Source organism: Hakea prostrata, chromosome 4 (assembly GCF_041222555.1).
Source record: "Hakea prostrata isolate BN-2017 chromosome 4, UWA_Hpros_2, whole genome shotgun sequence".
NCBI classification, from domain to species: domain Eukaryota; kingdom Viridiplantae; phylum Streptophyta; class Magnoliopsida; order Proteales; family Proteaceae; genus Hakea; species Hakea prostrata.
Window position 1 is genome coordinate 13,898,429 of NC_142603.1, and position 27,402 is coordinate 13,925,830.

The 27,402-nt window shown below is 38.4% G+C and overlaps 1 protein-coding gene across 1 annotated transcript in view; it reads left to right on the forward strand.

Annotated features, from left to right (window-relative positions):
* Window positions 1-27,402, forward strand: part of CLF (SET domain-containing protein) — a 36,067-nt gene continuing 8,665 nt past the window's right edge. The window contains exons 1-13 of the mRNA XM_089152396.1: window positions 1-353; window positions 6,231-6,332; window positions 6,441-6,760; window positions 9,331-9,492; window positions 16,626-16,710; window positions 18,254-18,409; window positions 18,524-18,571; window positions 18,659-18,730; window positions 18,893-19,626; window positions 23,783-23,918; window positions 24,022-24,242; window positions 24,625-24,756; window positions 26,612-26,702. Coding sequence (XP_089008522.1) covers window positions 303-353; window positions 6,231-6,332; window positions 6,441-6,760; window positions 9,331-9,492; window positions 16,626-16,710; window positions 18,254-18,409; window positions 18,524-18,571; window positions 18,659-18,730; window positions 18,893-19,626; window positions 23,783-23,918; window positions 24,022-24,242; window positions 24,625-24,756; window positions 26,612-26,702 — 2,310 coding nt within the window. The 5' untranslated portion in view covers window positions 1-302. The remainder of the gene's footprint in view (window positions 354-6,230; window positions 6,333-6,440; window positions 6,761-9,330; window positions 9,493-16,625; window positions 16,711-18,253; window positions 18,410-18,523; window positions 18,572-18,658; window positions 18,731-18,892; window positions 19,627-23,782; window positions 23,919-24,021; window positions 24,243-24,624; window positions 24,757-26,611; window positions 26,703-27,402) is intronic.

A 27,402-nucleotide genomic window follows, 5' to 3' on the forward strand; every position in this document is an offset into this window, starting at 1 on the left:
GTTAAAATGTCATATAAGATTTCAAAACGAAGGTAGCTTATATTCTTTCCCCCCAAATTTAATCAGATTAGTTGACCGCTTTCAACATATTGACTAACGACTAATTCCCATCTAGAATTTGTTGATCCTGGGACGGCGGAGCTCCTTTTGGCTGCCCATGTCCGTCCCGCCTCCCTCCACTACCAAATCTTTTCAACATTACTCAAATTTTCAATGGCGGGCTAGGGTTTCGAATTTCGTGAAGGCCGACCTGCCTGATTCTTTCGTTTCTTCCTTCCGCATTGTCTCTTGCTGCGGATTCAATGGCGTCTAGGTCTACCACCACCAAATCTGATCTGTCAAAGGATCCTCAGGTAGTGCGCATTTGGCTTTCTTCTTTCTATCCGTTCGCGTCTCTTCTTGGTAACCTACTTTTACGTCCGTCTCTTTGAGTTGCATTGCAGATTACAAGCTGGAAAGAACTGCAGGGGAAGTCATATGACTTTTTGTTACTACTTTATGGTGAATCAGTGGGTTCTGGGTAGAAGCAAAGTTCCCATTTATTGTTGTATAGTTTCTAAGTATAATGTAGTTTACCTAATGGATTGTCTACTGTCGTAATCTAAGCTGAATTCATATGAAACGTTCAGTAAATAGCAGCAACAACCAACCCCCCCCCCCCCCCCCCCAAAAAAAAAAAAAAAAAAAAAAAAAAAAAAAGAAAGAAGAAGAAGAAAGAGAAAAATCTGTAGATTTTATAGCAATCACTTCTAGGTATATCATAAGTCAGCTGAGGTCGAACTAACTCATTCTTTGCAAAATTGTAATGTAATTTTCCCTTTAGAAATGTATTATCAGTCACTAATCACCTGGATGGCATATGAATTTTCTTTTGTTATCTCTTTTCGTTTTTCTTTTTTTTTGGGGGTTGGGGTGTTTCACTTCGGCCTTCTATACTCCAGGCAACACATCAGTTTGTGATTATGCATGGATACCTTCCTGACAATCTTTGATAAGTGGGGGTTTTGTTCTGAGATGAAGGGACTAAGTTGATACCCTGTTGGCAAGAAGTTGGTTAAAAAATTGAAGAGAGGTGAAAGTAAACAGAATCTTCTTGGATTTCATGTGGAATATTGAACTTACAGTGAAGTCATTTTCTGGGACTTTTTGAACCTAGTCTACCTATTACAATTTAACTTATGTTGGCTAGGTAAGGCAGCCTGTCTTATTACTTCAAGGTGATTTTGTGGCTTGCACTACAAGCAACTACATCATTCTGAGTTAAAAGTTGGCATGCTGAAAACAGGTGTGAACTTCTTTTATATGGATTCTTCAGCTGTTGTCAAAGGGCTTCTTTTGTCTGATGTTGTTATGATACTTAGTGCCAATCCAGATAAAGATTCTCACTTTTTGGTTAACATTAACTATTCACTGTGGGGTATATTATGTAATTCGATAAAGGGGATATTCCTTCTAGTTGAGACAATTTGGGATTTATGTGATAATTTAATTAGTCGTAGATAGGTTTCCTATTGCTTATTTTTAGTTTATAGCAATATTAAGAAATTTATTTTTCTGTTATGTGTGGTCTAAATTCTTGTACTTGGCTTTAAAGATTGACTTGGGATGCCCGTGGCATGGTATGACCCAACCTGATGGGTCAGTCTGCTTACCTGATTAAAACTCTATAATTATGCACCTTACATTCTCTTATAGGCTCATTGTAAGATTTGGGGATTTTTGCCTTAGGGCTTTGGGTGAGAGTTTTGTAATGCCATTCTGGTGGTTGGTGAGATATCTCCATTGTATTCTTCTTCCATACATAGTTGAAGTTCTTCTTCACCGTAGACATAGCACATCACCTTTGTGATTTCTTGGTGTTTGTCTTGACACTTTCTAATTACCTTTTCCCATAACAAAGCTTGGGGAGAGGGGGGAGGGGCAACTTAGGTGTATGGTTCTAAGCTGTTCACCTTTCTCTCCCAACTTTCTCATATTTTTTCTTCAGATTTTGGTTGGTACTTGGTAATTTGAGTTTCCGTCACATAGTCTTGGAGAGATGAAGAAGAGGAAGAAGAAAAAATCTGCAAGTTCAATGGAAAGTCTCATCTAACCTGGAAGAAAAATTGTTTACTTGCTGAATCATATCTTGTTTTGAATGCTACTTGCAGATGAACTAGGGTCATCCGGTTATCTAGTTAAATGAAGATTTTATTTTCTGATATCTTGCTTCTGCATCTAGAACAGGCAATTAATCGGCTGTAAACTTGTGCTAAGATTTCTACAATCGATTGTTACTGTTGGTTGTTGAGTTGGTCCTGGTTCTCTTTTCTGCTGTCGAAGATTGGAGGTTGTCTCTTTATCCATTTCCGTGGTTCTACAACTGCCTGCTTACCTTGCTTGCTGGTTTGGGTTTCTTTATGGCCTGTGACTAGTGACTTCAGCTGTTGAAGACAGTTCCTAGTTGCATGAGATATCTCTTAATTTACTTCATTTCCTTTAGTTTTTCATTTTAGAGAGCTTAGCTCCTCACTATTGTCTTATTGTTGCTGCTGCTAGTTTTGTTGTTTTTTCTTTTGTTCTTTGGTCCTTTATCTTTAATGTTGTATATATTTATTTACTTTTCGCAAGTTTGTACTGGTACTTTGGTATTTGTTTTTCCTTTTTATTTGTTTACGTTAATTCTTAATCTTTGTTATACTATTTCTTGTCAAATTCCCAGAAGAGATATCCAACTTCTGATTTATTGTAAGATTGCCACCACTTTGCTACATTTCATATAGTTGTGGTTGTGTACTTGTGTCATTCCTCTTTATAAGCTCGTGATAAATGAAAGATTCACCACTGTTCTTTCAACTTTGCTTCCCATTTGTGCCCTTCGAGGTCCTGTTAGTGTGGCTAATGCTTGAGTTTTTATCTGGGTTTGTGTGGATTATTTATGTAATTGCCTTTGGGGTTGAATATTTGCAAATTTTATTTCTTTGATGGGCTCAGATTTGTAATTGCCTTTGGTACTTCTGTGACCATTATTTGCTACCATGAGGAGAGATCAACAATTGTTTAATGGGATCTTACTTGCACGGAGATTATTTATACCATGAAGGGGTGAAGTGGAGATTATTCGGATCTTGTTGCAACACAGTACTCTTGATTAGAGGATTTATTTTTTGTGATGTTCCCCAGAAATGTGGGAGCCTTGTGAATTGGAATGACCTTTATTTAAAGAAGGTTGTGCTTTGCACACTGGTCAAGTGTTCACTTGCTGAACACTTGGCCACAGGTTCAAAATCCCTAAAACAGCCTCTATAGGAACAGGGGTAAAGGCTACCTAGATATGACCCTCCCTAAACCATGCAATTTTGGTCCTCATTCTTTGGCCATAGGTAATGTGACATCTGAGGGGGATCTGCTTAGGAGTTAGGCCTAGTAATATATGAAGATTACTACTATATGTTTGTTTGTGTCCTCAACAAACAATATTTTACTTGTGAGAATGGTATTCAGCTAACTATTCATATTTGTTTCGTCTGCAAATACTTGATGTTGTCTGGTTCACAATAACCTATACTGCCTGTATGGATTAATCTATACTTAACACCCAGTCCACAATAATCTATACTGTTTATCTTATTCAATCTGATGTTGTGTGGTCTGCAGTCACCTATACCGTAATGTATGACTGTAAACCAATGGTTTCAGTCCCAAATATCTTGAATCATTGATTGGGCTCCAAATAATTCCAGTAGGAAAACCCAGGTTTAGGTCTAGTAGAGTCCAGAAATAGAAGATAATGGTTGTAGAGCTATCTGGCCAATTTTATTGGCCAGGACTGGGACTGAATGTGGTGGCCAATGGGTGGATCTGTGCTTCAAAACCCAACAGCTTCTGGATAAGGGTTGTGATTCAATGGTTCCAGCAGAAAACAACTTGCACCCACATCAGCAGGGTGCCAGGGTCACTCGAATGGTGCAGCAGTTCTGATGAGGGATGAAAGCAACAGCAGCTTCTGATGGTCCTTTTCAGTTGTTGGGTTGTTGGAGCAGCTTAAGTTACACAGCACAACAGGGTTTGAATGTGAAGGGAAGGCGATAATTGAAAATAGAAGAAGAAAGTGGATATGGTGATGAGACATTCTCACGCACTGCTATCTCAGCAGTTAACATGGATTTTACTCCATTAGCAATGGCAACATGGCCTGCAAATTTGATTTCTCAAGTCTAATCTTCAAGTGCTAGTAAGAGACCTATTTATTAGCTTTGCTAAAGTTTTAAAGAAGTAGAACTACTTCGTTGAGAGTTGGATCTTCTCAATAATTACATAGGAACTATAATAGAAGCTAAACTGAAACAAGAAGTTAGGTTTCATAAATCAGCCAAAAATGCAAATTATAAACTAATAGGAATTAGAAACTGCTAAATAGAGAAAAACTCAACTAAGTTTTCTAACTCTCTTAAAAATAAAGTCTTCATGGAACTGGATCTTGGGCCTTGCAGATCTTCTAGGAATATTCCCACTAAGCCAAATATGGGCCCATTGCACTGTTCATGTAAACAGTAATGCACAAAGTTGTTTGGCCCTATTACTTCATGTTTTGTCCTCTTACAGATGTGCAAGTGATCAGAATTGTGGGGCAAGGGGACCTCCTAGTTGGACCAGCTTGCTGGATTGAGCTGGCCTCAAATTCTGGTTCATTCCTTGGCTGGTTCCAATCTGTCCAGGTTCTACATTATACTGCCTATTTATCAACGGAGTTTTTTTTAATTATTTTTTAAAAATAATCTGAGACCAATACTTGGGAGTTGGGGCTTTATGCTGCCTTTGTTTGAATGAAATGCTACTTATTACTTTCCTTTCTTGAGAAGGGTTTTTGATGTAGCCGCTGGATGCTTCACTCATGCACTTTTATCTTTTCCTGACAAGACAATGCCTACCATTGATCTTCTTTTGAAGTACTACCTACCATGGTAGAAGATCTCGCTCTCGGGTGAGATCTCGGTTGAGATATACAACTTTTTGACGTCCACTTGGTGGGTTTTAGGGTCCCAATTAGGTTGAAACTTGGTATTTAGCCTATGTAAGGCCTTTTGAACACATTGGTGGCCTTGGATTTGTTAGAAAACAACCCTAAGTATGATTTCTAAGTCCACCCATAGTGTGAAACCGAAATGTTGTAGGATTAGGGAATGTAAAGTTATACAATATGTAATAGAGAACCTTTAAGACATATAAATGAAAAGCAAGTGTATCAAATGCATTAAGTAACCTAAATGTTATCAAAATTCCATCCATAAGAGTATTACAATCTCAATTTTCGAGAATAGAATAATAAAATTATACAACCATTAGAAGTTTTATATAAGTCATTAAATCATAAGTTCATAAGACAAGCAGAGAATGACTGATCTTCCTTAGATGTTGTAGATATACTAAGAGTAGTTGCAAGTGAAAATCCAACCAAAAATCCACAAAAAGAGGCAAAAACTGAGAGTTCCAGTGAGATTCAGGGCGAGATATGGTGAGATCTTGAGCGAGATATCCCAATTCTCTGCTCTCGACCTCCATCTCGTCTCATCTATTTAAAAAAACGAGATATTTCTCGAGATCTCCCACCATGCGACCTACTACTAACTTCTTCACGAAGTGCTTTTGATGTTCCAGTTGTTAATTTGATAATTGGGGTCATTGTTCACTGCAGCCTGGTTGTTTCTTGCTGATTATACTTATTTGATGGATGTTTATTATCTAGTGATGTTATTGATGATTTGTGTGGTTAAGCTGATACTGCTACCTAAATGATGCTGGTCTCTTTGTCCGTGCTCACTGACATCTAGAAATGCTATTCAAGATTGGTGCTGCTTTTAATAACTATTCTTCTATTCTTATTGGCCCAAGCTGTAGCCCTCTTCTGATATATGTATATACTTTTGGATTTACTAGTTTTTTTAAGATTATACCCAAGTAGGGGTTTCAGGTTGTTGTGTTATTACTAATTTCTAATTTCTAGTTTTGATTCTTAGTAGCATTAGGAAACTATCTTTGTAATTTATTGATTATAGATAGACCTTTGGGGGGAACAGCTCAGGTATTACCTTCCTTTTCTAAGATAGTCCCTTTCTCCCAAATCTTCTTCTTCAGATTCTGGTTTTTAATTTGAGTTTTCTGGAAGGGTTAAAACATATTTTTTCCTTACTATACTTTATATGCTTTTTTTTATTAGGTTGTTGACTTCATCTTATTTTGACTTGCTACAGATGGTTGAAGTACCAGAAGGGAGTCAAAGTTCAAGGGACACTGTCTCTGTTATTGATTCCTTAAAGAGACAACTTGCGGCAGATCGATGTGTCTCAATAAAGGTGTGTTCTTTTGGTAACTAGTTTTCCTATTGTTTTGTTTGTGCTTATATCTTGTGGTTCTGGCCTCTAAATATATTTCTAATTGTCTATTCACTTTATTTTCCTCAGAAAAGAACGGAAGAAAACAGGCAAAAGCTGATAGGTATCACAAATCATGCACATAATTTATCAAAATCCAGGAGAAACAATGAGATGACTGATAAAAAAGTAAATTTACTGGCAAAGAGGCAAACAGATAAACTTGGTATGTTAAATGGTCTTGATGTAATTAATGGTGAAAAGGATAATGGTAGCTTCCAAGAAGATGTCCATGCCTCATCTTCAGTTCATGTGGAGCACTGTTTTGGATCAAAGAGTGCTGTTTGCCCAATCAAGTTACCGGAAGTTAGGAAACTGCCTCCATACACTTCATGGATTTTTTTGGATAGGTATGTCAAGACAATTTCTCCTTGCTTGGTGTTTATCCATCGTTTGCTCTTTCTTTCTTATAATAAGTGGTTTATACTATAACTTCAGACTTTCAGTTTGAAGAATAAAAAAGAAAAAAAAAAGACTTCAAGACTCTCATGAAAGTTAATCTGCTTTATGATTCCTCATGTTCATGTGTGTATATATATGTTAATTCTTCAATTTATGGAGTGTGTGGTAGGTTCAGGCTTCTTGATGGTTCACTCTTAAAATTTTCTGCCATTTCATCCCAAAGAACTTGACATGGACTCATGTTGTAAGTTGTAATCCACGGTCTGGGTTAGCTCTTCCAAGACCCTCTTTAATAAGAACCAGCACAGATTAGGGCTAGGGCAGGTTCGGTTAGGGTTAGGGAGGGAAAGGGCTTTGCTGTTCTGCAGTTCAGATCTGGGTCAGTGTTTTAGGAGGTCCGAATTGTCTAAAACTTAGGGTTTCAAAGGTTCCAGGATTCTGCAGATTTTTTTCAAGGAAGAAGATGAAGTGCGAAATTTTAGAGGTGTTAGGATTTTAGGGTTTAGGTGGTCCAATAGGGCTGAAACTGGGAGGGAAGGGTACTCCTAAAGATTGGGCTGTTAGATTCGTAGATCTGGCATGAAATTTTGGGCCCAGAAAAAGGTCCAAAAATTCCGGAAAATTTCTGGAAAAATAAAAGAAACCTGCAGGTGGCCTGGAAGAAGAGTGAGGGGGTAGGAAAGGCTGTGATCGGAGGTGGGGGTTGTCTGCTTACAGGTTGAAGGTTGGAACTAGTACTTGAAGGCTGAGATGATTGCTGGAATTACTGAACTGAACTTGAGAGCTAGTGGAAGATAAAATTGCTGCTGGATTTCCTGAAATTTTGAGAATGACTCTCCAGCCCAGGCCGCAAGGGTTTCCTTCCCCATGGCCCGAGCTTCTGTTTAACTCAAATAATCCAATCTACTTTATTCAGAAATAAGGAGGCTATTTTAGCCAATTGCAAGACAATTTGACTCAAATTGGGATTCCCTATCTAATAAGGACCCAATCCTTTAATACTAAACAAATTAGTAAAATAGGACTCAATTTTCAGAAAGAACTAACTCTAAAAGAGACTCAAATTACTGACTTCTAAATAGAAACAACCTCTAAAAGATAAGACCCCCTTGTAGATAGGGAATCTTGTCTTATCCACGTAGATCCCTGACCCTTGGATTGAGGGGATTCTATTAAGACCCATATTCAGCCCCAGAAAGGGGCTTGAAAAATGACCAAAATACTACTGGGGTATTCATCTAAGCTTTAAGTGCCTTTTTTGGGTCTGGTTTTTGGGCCCAGCTTTAGGGGGCCTAACCCTGGTTACATCAGCTCATCTGCTTGTCCCATTAATGTAGAATTTGTCACCAATTAGGAACTGAATTCAGGAGTATCACTGAAATATCAGTAATAGCACTTCTCAGCAATCAAACAAGGATAGTAACCACCCAATTAGATCCTCGAATGGATCTCAGTTTTTAGTAGATTCAGGAACAAATTTCTCATGAGCAAATTGATTAATAAAGAAAGGTAGAAGATAGAAGGTTTGAGCTTCTCACTCACTTGTGGGCTCTCGCCCATGAGTATCTCATCCTCTCAAGGTATCTCACCTCTTAACTGAATTGCTCATCTTCTTGAAAGAAGCTTCAAATATTCATCATCTTAATTGTCCCCAGTTAATGGCTACAAATGTATTTATAGAAAACTAAGTAAAGGTCCTAATCTATCTAGGAAATCGAGTTAGCCTTCAAATTTCAGATTACGTATGTGTATTATTAAATCCAAATGGAAATAAGTCCCAATAGAAACCTATCTAATAAAACTAGTAATTACAGCTTTACAAGTCCTCCATGCATTGGGAATTGAGTCTTTCATTTCATATTCATTGGCTAGGTTACTGCAGGATTTGATTATGACATATCCTCCCAGTGGAGCTGAATAATATCTGTTAAATTTAAAAATTAAGCCATTTATGACAGGCTGGTGATAGCTAATCCCAGTCTCCAAATAAAACTAATCAATTGCTTCATAATGTGCTAGACATAAACTGCTCGGCATAATAGGAAATAGGATAGACAATACTTCCTTGAATAACTCATTGATCTCTTTTTCAATTCTGCAAGTAAATATAATTTTACACTGCTGGATGGTACTCTCTTTGGGGGCAGAAATGGGTTTGATTGCTGGTTGTTCTGCATCTGCTAACACCCACTTGAGTTCCTTAGGGTTTGCATCTTGTTTTAATGATCCCTGTCATTTAAATATTTCCCTGAAAAAATTGACCTTATGGAATGTAGACAATCCAATTGTTACAAAATGTGGCACATGAATGGCTGATGATATGAAAATATGTACGCCAAATTTGGGCACATTCAGAGCTACCAGATGGCAATTGTCGGGTGTGTGGTAAAGAGAATTAATTCCTACACTAGTCTGTAGGAGATCTAATTTTGTTGACAGTATGTTTTTTCTCAAATTCTTTTTGTGAAATTTTGAAAATCTGATAGATATTAGTGGCTGTGTGTTGATTTCAATACAGAAACCAGAGAATGACAGAAGACCAATCAGTGGTTGGTCGAAGAAGAATCTATTATGACCAAAATGGTGGTGAAGCTTTAATATGCAGTGACAGTGAGGAGGAGTTAGCTGAGGAGGAAGAAGAAAAGAGAGAATATGGGGATTCTGAAGATTATATCCTTCGGTTGGTATCACCAGAAAACCTGTTTGGTTTGACAACTTTTGCTTTTGTTTCTTTTTGTTGTTGGCCTCATAACCTTTAAAATGGTCTCTACTTTATGATCTTTGTTGAAGCCCATGATGTCTCTTTGGTATCTACTTATTTAAGTTTGGTACCTGTTTCCTGTGGTGGTTATATCAACTGTAACCACAGTACGAGAAAAGAAAAGAACTCTAAACCATGCTCCATTCCGATCAATCAATCAATGAATGACTCCAACAATCAACCAATAAATCAAACAAAGATATTTGCCATAGAATTCTTCAGGTGTGAACCTTGGACTTCCTTTCTCTGTCGTTTCCTCGTCCTATCTCAAACAAAATTCTTCTGCCTGTGATCCCTGTTGGTATAAATGATGGAGTTGGTTTTCTTCTTGTTGTAATGTGAGGAATTGCTCATCTAAAAGTAAAATATTCACAAGACCCCAATAGGGTATTTATTGTTACAACCTAGTTAAGTCCTATACTAAGTAGGAATATGAAATATAGAAATAAAACTATAGACTTATGAGGAAACATAATCATATTCTAATTAGGAAACCTCAGTCCATGTTTTCAACACTCCCCCTCAAGTTTGAGCATAGATATTTATCATGCCTAATTTACTCATAATGTAATTGAATATCTTTGTGCTCAAGCTCTTTGTGAGCATATCAGCCCGTTGCTCGTTTGAAGTAACAAAGGTGATATGGATCAGCCCAGCCTCAAGCTTCTCTTTAATGAAATGTCTGTCAATCTCCACATGCTTAGTCCTATCATGCTGTACTGGGTTATGAGCTATGCTGATTGCTGACTTACTATCTGAGTATAACTGTATAGGAACCTCCAAATCTGTCCCAACCTCTTGAAGCAGCCCTTTAAACCATAGTACCTCACAAATGCCTCGAGCAATCGCCCTAAACTCGGCCTCGGCACTGGACCGCGCAAATACAACCTGTTTCTTGCTTCTCCAAGTCACAAGGTTACCTCCCACATATACACAATACCCAGAGGTAGACCTCCTATCATCTGGACATCCTGCCCAATTTGCATCTATATACGCCTTAATCTTCAAATGTCCATGAGCTGAAATTAAAATTCCTTTTCCTGGAGTAGTCTTCAAGTATCTCAAGATCCGATATACTGCATCCAAATGTGAGGAATATGGATCATGCATATACTGGCTAACAAGACTAACTGCAAATGTGATGTCAGGTCTAGTGTGAGATAGATAGATGAACTTTCCCACTAATTTTTGATACCTTATCTTGTCAACTGGTTCTCCTTCCTTTGCCTTCAAGTGTAGGTTAGGCTCAATAGGAGTCTCAGTAGGCTTACATCCTAGCATTCCAGTTTCCTTAAGAAGATCCAATGTATACTTCCTCTGGGATAGAGATACACTACTAGTAGAATATGCCAACTCTAAACCTAGGAAATATCTTAGTTTTCCCATATCTTTGATCTAAAATTCAGTTCCCAAAAAAGTCTATAATGTTGAAATCTCATCCTCACTACTGCTTGTGATCACAATATCATCCACATATACTAAAAGTATAGTAGTGTGGCAACCATCTCTTTTAATAAACAAAGTGTGGTATGCATTGCTCTGCTTATAGCCATTAGATATCATTGCCTTATGGAACCTTCCAAACCACACTCTTAGAGATTGTTTCAGCCCATATAAAGCCCTCTTTAACTTGCACACTTTCCTATAAGTCTCTGTAGTAGAATACCCGGGTGGTATATCCATATATATCTCTTCTTGGAGTTCCCCATGCAAAAAGGCATTCTTCATATCTAATTGTTGTAAACTCCACCCTTTATTAATTGCACATGAAATAATAGTACGAACTGTGTTCATCTTGGCAACAGGGGCAAATGTCTCCTGGTAGTCAACGCCATAAGTTTGAGTGAAACCTTTGGCCACCATTCTTGCCTTGTATCTTTCAACAGTCCCATCTACCTTGTACTTGATCACAAACACCCATTTGCACCCAACAGTCTGCTTTCCTATGGGCAAAGTCACCAAGTCCCATGTTTTGTTTTTTTCCAGAGCTTGCATTTCCTCATCCATAGCTTCTTTCCAGTTTGAGTGAGATAATGCCTCCTGCCAAGTGTTAGGAATAGGAGTAGAGGACAAAGAGGAAATAAAACTTTGAAATTTTGGAGATAGAGACTGATATGAAACATAATTGGAAATATGATGTTTGGTGCAAGTTCGAGGCTGTTTTCTTAATGCAATTGGTAAATCTAAAGTAGGATTAGAAGAAGGGTCAAAGACAGAGTCACCTGGAGGAACGGATTGTTTAGGGCCAAGAACCAAAGCTTTTGACTGGCTTGGTTCAGAAGGGGTCACTTGTTGCTTTTTTTGATAGGTCTTCAGAGGTCTAGTCTCCCCCTATATATCATTCACCAGCTGTTCCTGTTCGGTCATTCCATCTTCCAAAGGAGGATCATCTGTAGGAATCTCAGGAGAAAATATCGAAAGGAGGAATCAACATTGGAACCTCTTCACTAAAACTCTCCCCCTGAAGAGGTGTAGGGAAAAAAAAAGGAATTTGTTCCTAGAACACAACATCCATAGAGATGAAAAAACGACGAGAACTAGGATGATAACACTTATACCCCTTCTGTGTAGGAGGATAACCCAAGAAAATGCACTTTAACCCACGAGGATCTAACTTTCCATGAACATGGTGGTTCCGGACAAAGGCAACACATCCAAAAACCTTAGGATTAGACTGTAAAGACTGTTGTACCTAAAAGAACCTTAAGGGGACAGCGTTAGTCTAAGACTCGGGAAGGCATTCGGTTAATTAGATATGCCGCGGTAAGAACGGCTTCACCCCAAAACCGAAGAGGCACATGCATAGAAAACATGAGGGAACGTGCTACCTCAAGTAGATGTCTATTCTTGCGTTTGGCAACCCCATTTTGCGGTGGAGTGTCGACGTAACTAGTTTGGTGTATGATGCCATGGTTTGCTAAGTAGGAAGGGAATGCGCCACCCAAGTACCAGTTTCGTTATCCGTACGAAGGATTTTGACTGTCGCCCCAAACTGAGTCCTAATCATATTATGAAAATTTTGAAAGCAAGAGAAAACGTCACTTTTTTGGTGAAGTAAGTAAACCCATGTGGTCCTAGTACAACAATCAATAAAGGTAACAAACCATCTATGACCAGATACAGTCACGGTCTGTGAAGGACCCCACACATCAGAGTGAATGACTGAAAAAGGAATTTTACTACGATTATCTGAAATAGGGTAAACATGCCTGGTCTGTTTGGCCAAAATACATGCTTTACATTAAACATCATTTAAAGTGCACCTTTTAATCAGATCAAGAAATAATTTGGACAAAATAGGTAAAGGAACGTGGCCAAGACGACTATGCCACTGTAATAAGGTAAAGAGTGCAGCGGAGGTGGAACTAGAGATCGTAGAAAGAGCTGATGGGGACCCATCCATTAAGTAGAGCCCCCCTTTCTGTCTACCACTGCCAATCGTAAGCCCGGTTTCCAGGTCCTGAAACACACAATGAGAAGGAAAGAAAGTTATTTTGCAGTTCATATCACGAGTAAGGCTACTAATAGATAAAAGATTAGCCGAAAACTTAGGAACATGCATGACATTAGATAAGGTAAGAGAAGGCGAACAGATAATAGATCCTTTCCCAGAGATAGGGGAGAGAGACCCATCAGCTGTTCGAACATCCTGAGCAATAGGGACAGATGAATAAATATGAAACAAAGTAGATGAGCCTGTCATATAGTCGGTTGCCCCAGAGTCGATTACCCACGAGGGATAAGTCAAATTGACATTATGACAACCAAAAATACCTGTGGGGATTTGTGGATCAATAGAGGGATCAATGACAAAGGCTATACTCGTACTGGAAGTCGGTACTGGAGAAGATGAGTCAAGTTTAGACATCAATTGGCGAAGGTGTTGGAGCTCATCTGAGGAAAGAGGTGTTGGAGTATTCAGGGTGTCAGAATTAGCTTGATTGCTGCCCTTGATTCCATTTCTACCTCCTCCACGGGAATTTGTTGGACGTCCATGCAACTTCCAACACTTGTCCTTTGTATGACGCTCTTTTCCACAATACTCACACTTTACTGGAGGGCGGAATTTACCAGAACTAGATTTATTATTGCCATAACCAGCCACCAATGCGGACCTATTAAATGTTTGAGTGTGTACCATAGCTGTCCTTCGACTGTCATCGGTATCTACCATGGCATAGGTTTGAGCTAGAGAAGGGAAAGTCTCTTTCGAAAGGATCTGTGCGTGAATTTGATCAAATTCTATATTCAATCCTACCAAAAAATCATAAACTCTCTGTTTGTCTTCCCATTGTTGATAGGCAATAGCATATTCAGCATTCTTCGGTGTAAACTTCCCATAGAAATCTAAAGTCTGGTAATATCCCCGAAGAGTGTTATAGTGTTGAGAAAGATGAAGGTCCTTCTGCTGTAATTGATTGATTTTCTGTCTAATTTCAAAGCACTGTGCATCATTGCCAACTCTGGAGTATGTATCTTTAGTAACTTTCCAAATAGTTGCTGCATCAGGAAGGAGGAGATAACTCTTTGCTATGCTAGATTCAATGGAATTGATGAGAAAACCCATGACCAAGCATTCATCTGTATACCACTTGGAAAGTTGCAGACTAGGTGTGAAAGGTTTTGTAGAAGTCCCATCAAGATGGCCAGTAAGACCACAAGCACCAACAGCTAGGGAAACTGAACGAGACCATCTAAGATAATTTGTCCCATTAAGTTTCACAGTGGTTATCTGAAGCGGAGAAAATTCACGATCCTTATGAATGGAAGACATGGGAGACTCTTCAGATGTACCAGATAAAGGAGATATGGGATCGGCCATAATTGTAAGGAGAAATTATTCAAAAAGTACCTGAACTTTTTCAAAATTTACGAAAAAGTCCCTGAAATATTTTCAAAATTACTCTCACGAATTCACGTGAAAAGTATCTCCTCAGGTTACCTCAAATTGATATATTGTTGAATCAAAGTACAGCAGGAAAGTTTCTAGGAAAGACTGGAGGGATACAACCGGTCTGCTTAAATACCAGACTCCTTAGACAAAATTTTCTTAGACATGCACTTAATCACCCAATATATATTTCCAAGATACTTGAAAAGAAAACAAACACGTGAATAGCGACTTCAAAATTTTTTTTTACAGCACCTCTGTAGGATGAAAACAAAACCTTGCTCTAATACCATGTTGTAATGTGAGAAATTGCTCCTCTAAAAGTAAAATATTCACAAGACCCCAATAGGGTATTTATAGTTATAACCTAGTTAAGTCCTATACTAAGTAGGAATAGGAAATATAGAAATAAAATTATAGACTTATGATGAAACATAATCCTATTCTAATTAGGAAACCTCAGTTCATGTTTTCAACACTTCTCCATTGTAGACAGACCTCCAACACCTCCAGATTCCTATCCTAGCAAATCACAGCCATCGCAAAAACACCTCCAGATCTCTATCACAGAAAGTGTCAGCTCCATATCACAAGCACACCTCCAGATCCTTTCAAAAGGAGCTCCCGACAAAGGCTTGTATTGTGGTGAAAGCTTTCATACAGACATATAACCTATGGCACTGATTATCAGTCTTGGAAAATAGAAACTTTAGGACTCTAATGTTGAGGGTGTAGGGAAAAGGGAGTTATAGGGTATCAAAAATAACCATGGGGGACAAGGACAAGTGGCAGAAGTTCATTCAGGAGCAGCAGCATTTCATCTTGGCACCTATTAGAGATAGAGGGTATGGCTTAGGTGGAAAGTAGTTGGTTGGGAATTTGGTTATATTAGAAGGAAGGGCTGGGGTAGGATTTGTGCAAGGAGTGAGTAATTGAGGGGTGAGCAGCTGCATTTCATGTTGGCACCTATTAGAGATAGAGGGTATGGCTTAGGTGGAAAGTAGTTGGTTGGGAATTTGGTTATATTAGAGGGACAGGCTGGGCTAGGATTTATGCAAGAAGTGAGTAATTGAGGGGTGAGCTATGCTCGCTGGGGAGAGGAAGATTCTCAGGTTTGGGGCCAGTAGAATAGGATTTGCAGGTTCTGGGGGAGATATTGTATTTGGCATAATGGCCTTAATTGAGAGTTAATTGAAGTATTTCCATGGTTCACAATCCCTGTTCATCCCATTTATTTGCAGCGTGTGAGGTGAGTGTGGATTGTGAGGTAGTTGCAGGTATATCGCACCACGAAAGGAGCTTGGTTACAGGGCTTGGTTGACAGAGAATAGAAGGGTCCTACTAGAAATTTGCTCATAGAACTGAAATAAAACATAAGAAAATATGATTCTGCCCTTATAACTTAAGTTAGGCAGAATTTACATACTTAGACTAATCAAACTATAAAACTAACCTAACTTCATACTTGCCCTAGATGCTAAACTTTTTGGCCCATAGAATAGGCCCATGACCACACAAATATATTAAAAAAAGGCCCAACCTCCATATCTTTTGAGCCTTGGACTGATTTTAATGGAAAATAGGGCAATTCAGTGCTGGACCTGCATCATTATTGGCATCTAGCTGTTGTTCTAATGACAACTCTGATAGCATGTCACAACTATGAAACATAGAAGAGAAAAGAAGAGGAGAGAGCTCAATTTGTCAAGGAGCTTCACACGGAACTTGCGAAGAAAAATACAAAGCATTAGATTAAAATGAGGACTTAAAAGTCCTAATTGAACCAGTAAATGGCTTCCAGACACAACAAGAATTAGCATTTGCGCCTGGGTCTAATTCTTGATGGTCTGGATTCTGGATTGCACTTTCTGCCCCACTTTGCTGACAGATCTGACTGATCCAGAATTGATCTTTTAAACTATGGTGTTTGGTTTCCACCTAATTCCTGCTGGTAGTGACATAATTTGGAGCAGTTGTAAATATGCTGTTCTTTGTCTCTATGACTGTATCTGACGTCTTATATAGAAATTGTTATGGTGTTATCTGAAGCATTACATTCTTCGATCTAAATATACTTAGTTGGTCCTTTACCTAGTTATCTGAAGCATTACATTCTTCAATCTAAATATACTTAGTTGGTCCTTTTCATACTTTATTCCAGAATGACAATCCAAGAAGCTGGTTTATCCGATGCTGTGCTGGATTCAATTGCTGAGTGCCTTTCTAGAAAGCCTTGTGATATCAAGGTATGTTCCTTAAGATGGAGGATTTTATAGTATTTTCTGAAGGTTGTTTGACAAGTCTACTGGTCGAAGGAAGTTCTCATGTTTTGTAAATGCATTCTGATTGATATTTTTTTTACTTTCTCCCCTATCCTTCTAATAATAACTAGGCGTAGGGTGAACTTTGGTCCAACTTAATGTAAGGCTAGACTGAAAGTTTACTAATCACAAACCACAAGGCAATGTAGCCAGGCAGCAGTCTAACCATAGCCGCAGGTTACTTCTAGGATCAATAACAGAATTTTGATGTCCAGCCCTATAATGAACTGAAACTTAGGCAAGTGAACACCCGGGCAGGGTATGCTATCCCTCCAAGTTAGGGCTAATTATGATGGCCAGGAAGAGGTGTGAATGCTGGTTACAGAATTAGAAAGTACAACTCAGGTTAGTGATTAATGCTGTATCTAGCAAATCAGCAGCTGTGATAGCTTCAAACTGGGATCAAAGTACGTGATGATGACAGAAATAGCCCTTCAAAAGGTTCTGATATGAAGTTGGCGAGCTATTGAGGCCTAAGTTACAGCAGGATCTGGACTGGAAGTTTGATAGGGTTGGCTTTCTCAGTCTCTTATGTTCTCACCAGGACATTAAGTTGCTAAATAGCAACATTGCTTTTATCATAAAAATCGTGGAGATGTGATTGGTTAGCGACCTCTTCTCTGTGGTTGGCTTCTCTTTTATGTCTCCTGCACACAATGAATCCCCTCTCTTTACCCATAGATTCGACCTTTATTCGTTCGGATTTTGGAAAAACTCAAAACTAGAAAGTTGTAGATATTTTCGATATCGTTCCATAGCATCTTGAATCACCAAAATCCAAGCTCATACAAGAGAGATACGCCCAAAATACTGAAGGTAGGTCTGTTTACCCGATTTTCAGATTTATTACCAATTTTGTTCCTTAGACCTTCACCTATTTCCAATTTGGCTAAGATCTCACTTTTCATGATTTCTTGAGCAGCAAGATTGAATGCCATGATTTCAAATCCACCAATATCTAATATATTTGCCAACTTTACTCCATATTATCTCTAATATCCAAAATCACCTTATTCCTGAAAAATACACAAAAATACTCAATTAGCTCTCTTCAATTAAATAAGTATGGGGAATTAAATCAAATAAATAATGGTAAATGCATGCTTATCAAGATGCCGCAATCTTTAGAGTCATGAACTGCTGCAGCGGGTCCTTAAAGCTTGTGGTTCCCACTGTTTTAGTCTCTGCCTTGTTGCTGCAGTGATTAGAAGATTGGACGAAATTGCTCATGCAGTTTCTGGGTTTGGGAAACCCTAGGAACTCTCAGCCCTTGTGGGCTGGCCCAGCTGATAGCTGGTTGACCATGTGGCGCTGTGTGCCGGTCCACTGATTGATTTGATGGACTAGACCTGTGGTTTTTGCGGCTGGAATGTATCTTGCTATAGAACCTATCCTTGTCACAGCTGTTTCCCAATCATTTTGTGCTGGCTTTAAAGAGGTATGAACCAACTTTGAATTTCTTATACAGGCAAGATATGAATTTCTATTGAAGGGAGAAAAAGATCTGCAGTGCCCTAAAGAGAAGGAAGCTGAGAATCATCCAAAAATGGATGATTCTTTTCTTGATAAGGATCTGGATGCAGCTCTGGATTCTTTTGACAACCTATTTTGTCGGCGATGTCTGGTAAGAACTTTTCTCATTATTGTTATTTTTACATTAATATACTTATCAGCATGATGTGTACATGTGATGTTTACTAGTAACTTTCTGATGCACACTGTAAATTAACTCTGACAGGTGTTTGATTGTAGACTACATGGATGTTCTCAGGATCTTGTTTTCCCTGTAAGTTAATTTTCTATTATCATTTGTGTGATTTTGTCTTTATTTCCAAACCTAATATTGTTTCTTTTTCCCATTCACATTTAACAGGCTGAAAAGCAAAGTCCATGGAGTGGTTCAGATGAGGAAAAAGTTCCATGTGGCAACAATTGCTATCGACTAGTATGTATTTAAAAAAGATGCTGGCTTTTGCACCAAGACCGAGAAAAACGAAGATCCTTTTTTGGGGTTTCTGATTGCTCTAGTTTACCAAAAATTCTCTGCTCTTAAAATGTTTTTCTTTGTACTAAAATTTTTATTATTTAAAATTGAATCATGTCTCAGGCCTCGCAACATCCAACTACTGCCACAGTTAGCTCTCCTGTCCATGATGTCTCTGAAGAAAAACCTATTGATTCTCCTGTTAGTGCTGGGGCTCATACATCACCAAGAAAGAAAAACACTGGTTCATTAGTTGGCAAAGGGCAGAAGTCTAATCAGAGTGAAAGTGCTTCATCCAATGGGAGAAATATGTCAGAAAGCAGTGATTCGGAGGTAAAACCTAGAGAGGACAGCCCTTCTGTTCGCCACTCTTCAACACCTCCTAAAACAAAGATTGTTGGCAAATGTGGACTCCGTAAGAGAAACAGTAAGCGCGTTGCTGAACGTGTTCTTCAGTGCAAGAGCAAGAGGCAGAAGAAATCAGTTGCTTCCGATTTTGATTCTGTTGCAGATGGATGTGTTCATCCTAGAGATATGAAACTTAGATCGAATTCACGCAAGGAAAATGAAGATGCTAGTTCTTCATCCCAACAAAAAGTGAACACTCCAATTACAAGAAAGTCCAGAAGGAAAGACTCACCAGTTCAAGACAGCAAAAAAATGTTGTCAACTGCAGCCCATGATGGACCGTCTGAAGATATCAAGGATGTACCTAGGACTGTGAGTGAGGATATGTCAAGGAAAGAGGAGTTTGTTGAGGAAAACATCTATAAACATGAAGTAGCAGGTGATAAATCTTGGAAAGCTATTGAGAAAAGCCTATTTGCTAAAGGAGTTGAGATATTTGGAAGGAATAGGTGAGTGTATTTTGTCTATATTTCATTCGTTTTGGAAATATGTGATAACATGCATGTTAGTTTTGATCCTTTTTAAATACACTCCCTCTTCAGTCCCCCCCCCTTCCCAACATGGTTCTTTGCTATACAATAGTCCCGTGGTCCGATCGTAAATCCAACTCCAAGCGGCTCTCCTTCAGATTAATATTCACGAAGCCTTTGACTTCTTTCACTAGGACTTCCTTTGGGATATTTCTATCCCAAAATGAGATCTTCCCCCTCTCCCCTCTTTTTCATCCATTGGATCCATGCCTGTATCTCTACACCCCCTTTCTCTGTCTCTGTTAATGGGACTTTGGTAGGCTACCCCCTTTCTCTGGCCCTTGAACTCTTCCCAATAGTATCCATAATCCAAGTCAAAGACCACCATCTGATCCCCTCCCTCCCTTAATGCAGATTCCTTAACTTCAGTACCTTACCTATCTTGCCTTTGCCGATGACCTCTCTTATCTGCTCCCCTCTTTTCCTACCTGCCTCCGCACACCAAAAAGAGAATGGTTTTTTGGCTCCCTTCCCACATTGGCTCCTTCTCCTTGTCCTTTGTTTGGCAATATGTTACAACCCCTCTCCCCCCACTCCCTGCTTCGTCTCTTGGGCTAGTCTTGTTTTGTCCAAAGGTCATACCACTAGGCAGTCCACCACATCCTGGAGATCTTTTATATCATTGCCCTTCTTCCTTACCCTTTCTCCTTCATCCTTACATCAAGGTCTTCCTCTTTAGCACATCCTCTGTAGCTATTGGGATCATGACAACCATAAGCTCTTCTTCTCCAACCTCTTTGTCTATTGGCCTTATGCTTTAGTGATGTAACCAGGGTTGGACCCCCCCTAAAATTGGGCCGAAAAACCAGATAAAAAAAGGGCACTAAAAGCTAGCCAAATACCCCAGGGGTATTTTGGTAATTTTTAAGCCCCTTTTGGGGCAGGGTCAGGGATCTACTTTTGGTTTTCTGTTTGAGTCAGTAGTTTGATAATTATAGTCCTTTTAAAATTATATTGAGTTAGTTAAATGTGGATAAGATTCCTTATCTAGAAAGGGAATCTTATCTTTAGAGTTTGTTTCTATGTACAAGTCAGTTATTTAAGTCTCTTAGAGTTTGTTTATTTCTGAAATTAATTATTTGAGTCCTATTTTATTAAGTGTTTGTTAAGTAGTAAGGTTGTTGGATCCCTATTAGATAGGGAGTCCTAAGTTGAGTCAAAGTGTCTTGTAATTGGCTATAATTAGCCTCTTTTATTCATAATAAAGCAAATTGGATATTTTGAGTTAAACAAAGGCTTGGGCTGTGGGGAAGGAAACCCTTATGGCCTAGGGTAGAGAGTAATTCTCAAACTTCAGAATTTCCAGCAAATAACTTCATCTCCTTCAAGAAATCAAGCACCTAGTCACAGCATTCAAGTATAGCCATCTTCAAGCATTCGAGTAAGTAAGGGAAGCTCCCCCACCTCATCCCAACCCTCCCTCTCTTGGCCGCAACCTTCCCTAAGCCCTCCCCTCCCCACGACATCCCCAGCCCCTTCCCCCTCTTGCCCTAGCACCCGCAAGCCTCCCTTCCCCTTCTTCACTCCCATGGCTCCCAAATCCAAATCCCTTTAGGAAATTCCTATTCCCTACTCTGTTTTAACCCATTCTCCCTCCATTAAGAATGTATAACCTTCTAGACCTCATCCCTGCTCTTACTTTCCTCAAAAGAGTCCTATTCCCCTAAGTTCTAAAATACCTGCTCTTCATCTCCTTCCTTGAGTTTTGCAGAATTTTCAGAATTCCAGAAATCTAAATTTTATTAAGCTCTATCAATTAAATCCTAGTCTAGTTGAAGGAACTATAAGAGAATACATTTCTGATCTGCAAAACCAGCAAGCCTAACCCATCTCCCAACCCTAACTGAAACCCTAACTTGCAGAATTTAGATTTCAAATCTGAGTTTTGAAAATCAATGGAATTCAGTGATTTCCATATCCAGCAGGCTTGTTGACCCTAAAACCCCTTGCCGAAACCTCTGGATACTCTAGTTTTGTGCTGGTTCCTTTCAAAGAAGATCCTGAAGGTCTAACCCAGACCCTGGGTTACATCATCCAACCTCTCGACTATGAACGTTGTTGGCTGACCTTTTCCTTTAGTGGTTCTTTAATTGCTGACTTTGTTGGTAAACCAGTTTTTAGGGCAACTATTTCACATCTTGGCTTCAGCGTAACCTTCATAGATGGACTACCAAATCTCACTCCATGTATCAGGTTTGGCCACCCGATCTTTAAGGATGTCAGCTGAAAGCTCTCTTTGTTATCCCCAACCCTTACCTCAAGGAACAGGTACATTGTTATTAGCTAAGGCTTAGATCTCTTTTTTTTCTTCTCCCCGGCTGTTTTAGCTAAGGAGTGCCCTCCCTCTCTTTGTATCTCTCCCCTCTTCCCCTTCCCCTGGGGGGTTTATTATATATTTATTATTCATCCCCTTAAAAAAAAGAAATTAATTCACACAATGTGATTAGCCACATAATATTCTGTTTAATCATCTTTAATATTGTTGGCGTTAGTAGGTTCTCCTTTCTATCAATGAGGATATTTTGAGTTTATTAATTAATGTTCTACATAAGAGTATTGTGATCTTATCCTGTAGCAATGCTGTGTATGTTAAAGACAAACTTTCTCTTGCTGTGAAATTTTTGGTCCTTATGTGTACTTCATTGTCCTTTGACTAATCATTTTGCTATGAAAAACATCCATGTAGTTTTAGCCTTGGAATAAATTTCAGTCGAAACATGCGAAATTTTGAAATATTTCGTATTGTCACCAAGTTTCGACTGAAATTTCACATATTTCGCAGGTTTCGACTGAAATTTCGTAGATTTCAAAACTCCAACTTGTTTTCCCTTGGTTTTTGTTTGTTTCTATCCCATTTTCACATAAATTCCACAACTCCTTCGCCTTCAAACACCTCCTTTGCTCCGCTTTTTCCTTCAAACACCTCTTAAGCCACAATAGCTATACCCAATAGTTCCAAACTTTTCATTTTCTTTTTTGAAAATTTTATTTTGTTCATGCCTTAAATGATCTTAAATTGCTTTGAAATTAAAATATGTCTATTCTAGGGCTGTAATCTATATTGTGTGTTGTTGAACTTATTTTTTATTATTGCTATTATTATTTTAATTTTCTGAATTTAAAAGCTATTTTCTAAATACTTATTTTTATATGATATATGGGCTTGAACTTGACAGACACCATCACTTGATCTAGTTGGTCATTGTATTTTGTTGATTTGTTGTATATGTAACCATTCTACCAAACAATTCATGTATGATGATGATTCTATGCTTGTATGCAATACAATTTGTACTTGTTGGAATCAATCATTTGTTAGTACACTTGAATGATAACTTTTCAATGGTTTTCTTGGCAAAATACTAGTTCCATTGTGTTTGCTATGCTTTAAATAAGTAGGAGGCAAGAAATTAGATGAAATGGAGGTCAAATAAGGCCCGGAACCTAGGGTCGAAATTTCAGAAAAGGTACCAGGTTCCTACCGAAATTTTGGTTGAAACCTGGAGATTTTGGTTTTTGTCTGGTTTTGACCGAAAATTGCACCATGGTTTTAACATCTAAATATGCTGTTAAGAACGTGAAGCTCTTGAGTTGTCAAGTTAGTGAGTTATTGGATAGCATTTCTGTTTTTTCAGGCCTTCCAGAGTTACAGGTATTCTGTCAATAACTCTTAAGAATTATGATGTTGAACTGGAGCCTTGCAACTTGTGTCATCATATCTGCAGCTTGTTAAATGCAAGAGTGTTGCAAGTGCTGTTTTTGTCTTTTTGTTTGCTGCTCAGTGTTCAAACCTATTCTAGTTCAAAATAAATGCATTTTTGTTGACTAGTGCTCTTTTCTTCTTTTGTTTTGTGGATATTTTTTGTACCTTTAAATTTCTTTAGCTTAGTGAATTGGTAATGTAGTAAGGTTATTTTTGGCACGTACAATTTACATCTTTGCATCTCTCATAGCTTAAAATAGTTGTTTTTATCAGCTGCAGTATACTTTTGTTCCAGGAGATAGTGCATGCGTTCATTATCGTTCGTTATTTTATTGGTGCATTTAATGATTGATCTACTATTTTCCTGGACAGCTGCTTAATTGCTAGGAACCTTTTCCATGGAATGAAGACATGTGCTGAGGTTTTTCAGTACATGAGTTTTACTGAAAATAAACTATCCTATGGATCAGCTGATGGAGCAAATTCTCTGGTTGAAGGCCATTCCAAGGTTGAATTTGATAGTTCTATTGTTTTATTTGTTTGCCTATGTGTATGTGACATTGAATATCTCTTCCTCTAACAAGAGAATGCTTTTCTAAAATGTTCTTCAGGATGCAGAACCACGAAAAAGATCAAGGTTCTTGCGCAGGAGGGGGAGGGTTCGCCGTTTAAAGTATACTTGGAAATCTGCTGGTTATCATTCAATTAGGAAGAGGATTAGCGAGAGGAAGGATCAACCATGCCGGCAGTTTAACCCCTGTGGCTGCCAAACAGCTTGTGGAAAACAGTGCACTTGCCTTCTAAATGGAACCTGCTGCGAAAAGTATTGTGGGTATGACTTCACTGTCCATTTTGAGTTATGTGCAAGTCTATGTTATTGTAATATTCTCCTACAATTGATGTGGATGCGTATGATTCATATCTCAGGATGCTAGCTTAGTTCTTAAGAATGTGTCATTAGATTCAAATGCAATTGTACTTCTTAAATTAATAATTGCAATACTAACTTTTGCGATGTTCGACAACTGAAAAATTATGTAACTTATCTCACTGAAGTGCCTTGTGGTGCATGTTGACACTCGAAAAAAGGTTTTCAGTTACATTTTTTTAATGGATTTGAGCAACTTTATCTTTTAGAGTTCTGTTTTAATCTTGTATATTAGCTTAGTGGACTGAACAAATCAAGCATTACTGATTTTACATTCTCTTTCTAGGTGTCCTAAGAGTTGCAAGAATCGTTTTAGAGGGTGTCATTGTGCCAAAAGTCAATGTCGGAGTCGTCAGTGCCCATGCTTTGCTGCAGATAGGGAATGCGATCCAGATGTTTGCAGAAATTGCTGGGTTGGGTAAGTTCTAACTTGCTGGATGAACCAATGTGAATGAGTGTAAGCTTCGTTGCCCGAACACGATTGGTGCTGACCACACTAGGTGCTACCGTGGTAGCAAGAGAGGCCAGGCGGTGACAATTGAGAGGTTGTCACTGAGCATTCCTAGTCACACGGGAAGAGAGGTGTCAACAACACCCCCCCCCCCCACCAAGAAAAAGAAAAGAAAAAAGAAAAAAAGAACCTTAGGTAATAGTTATTCTCATAACTATTGAAGCTTTCTAGCTTATAACACCATTTGTATGATTTCCAGACTGCCCATGATAAAAGTTTTGAATTTGTTGTTGATCATGCTGTCTTTATATTGATTAATACATGATAGTTGACTAAAATTTGGTAGTTTCATGCATGCCAAATGTAGTAATTTGTCAGAAACTTGAAAATTCCACTGAGAGACTTATTACATGGAAGCATGAGTCTTCGTACGGGTTGAAAACATGTGAATGGATGAGGAAAAAGTAGAACTTACCACATGGTTAATGGCAAGTGCACGATATCGGAGGTTTCTTTTTTGGACTCGTGTAGATGTAAGAAATGACAAACTATTACATTTAGCATTTAGTTTTTGTATTTTTGATCCATCTAATATCCTTGAGAAAATTTGATAGAGGTTCTTTCTTGGTGAGTCACCTCTTCATGCCACATGGAAGTATATTCAATGATTGAAAGTTGAATGGTCAAGGAATGGTTTGGATTAGCTACATTTCAAATTTCTGAACCAAGTCCAATTGTTTTTCCTCTCATTTAATGATGTATATCCATGTATGTCTATGCATCCCCTCATTGATTTCCACCCTCTTGGTAGTCAAGGATTTGGCAGTACTTCATTTTTCATGTATCAGACCTTATTTGGGCTAAAAGTTGACATTTGAGTGCGGATTGTTGGCTCTACCCGTCCACTTAATTGCTTCTTTTTGGGAGGGTGTGTTTGTATGCATTTGATATCCTCATGTTGGACTCTGAATCTGCATTTGCTTTCGTGTATTATAGTTTTACATGGATTGATCTGTTGCAACATAAATTTGTACTTTGTTCCGTACATCAAGGGAGGGAGTTCCCTCCTATGCCCAATCAAGAAGTAAAAATTGAAAAAAGCAACACCATAGGATACCTATGTACACCTGTAAATTGCCTGTCTCCAGTTTATGTAAAAAAATGTACATAAAGTCCACTACATGCTATTGCGGCAGAACTGCAGGATATTTATTTTCTGTGCCACACACTAGAACTTCATGTGAGTGGGTGCGTAGCTACTTTTGCCAGTTGCAAGAACTTTTTTTGAGTCTGTTGGGGGTGGGGGTGTTGAAAGTTATTGGGGGTATAGGCCATCAGGTCCCTTGCTTTGTCAAGTTTCAACACTACTGAAATTGGTGATGTGGCAAAAAAAGTGTGAAAAGATGGAGGATTAAAAAAGTGCACAAGACTATGGGAGGGTGCATGGACACATGTGGGAAGGTATGCCATTAGATGGAAGGCTAAATAAATGACTAGTGCTAGAAGTTTACACCTGGCCAATGTTGACAATTTCATAAATATCCAACAGTCAGGGTCGCAACATTCAACATCACTCTTCCACATGGCAGAACACATGTGCCCACCTGCTGTTGCCATTTGATCAGTGACCACTCAACTTGTCATATTGAGAAAATGTTTTTGAGTTGCTTGCTATGTGTGTCCTTACTCCTTAGCAATTTTCCACATTTAAAAGGTTCTACAGCTACTGCATTTTTGTTTGGAAAAACTTAAAGTTTTCTTCTTGTTAATTTCTCCATGAGGCCTAATTTTCTTTTGCTTTGTGCTGTACCTGTCTGTGTAGTTGTGGTGATGGTACTCTTGGAGTCCCTTCCCAAAGAGGTGACAATTATGAATGCAGAAACATGAAGCTTCTTCTGAAACAACAGCAAAGGGTAATAATGCTTCACCTGATCATACACTAGCAAGAATTCCAATAATATATGTTATACTGGAAAATTTTAAAATAATATTTATCATGGTTGCAATAGTTCATATTGGCAGAAGTCATTTGCTTTGCTTGGAAATATACATTTTTGTTGAGAATTGCAGCAGCCTTGGTGCACAAGTTTTAAAAAATTAGGGTTTCTATTTTGTGTATACTTCAACTTGAGGGGGGGAGTGTTGAGAATTGCAACAGCCTTGGTACACAAGTTGCACAAGTTTCTATTTTGGAGAAGTAGTCTAGGTGCACAAGTTTTGAAATCAGGGCTTCTATTTTAGTTACTTTCTATTTTAGTTGCTATCTATTTTGGTTACTTTCTAATTTTCTTATTGCTTGGTTTTTAAGTAATCTCCTAGGATGGTTTCCTTCTCAGTAGATTTGGGAGATTCTATGCAATGTATAATTATTTTTTTTGCTGTAACTCTATATAGGAAACTTTCCTAAACTAAGACTTGGTTTTACATTATAAATAAAGTACCAGGGGAGAACCAAAGGACACACATGCAAGCTCTCTCCCTTCTTCTTCAGTCTTCTTCTATTCTTCTTTCTAAGTTTCCTTTCAGTCCCTAGGCTGATTGTGGGTGCTGAAATTCTAACAATTTTGAAGAACAAATGCATACATTATCTCAAAGGAAGTTTTCTTTTTTGTG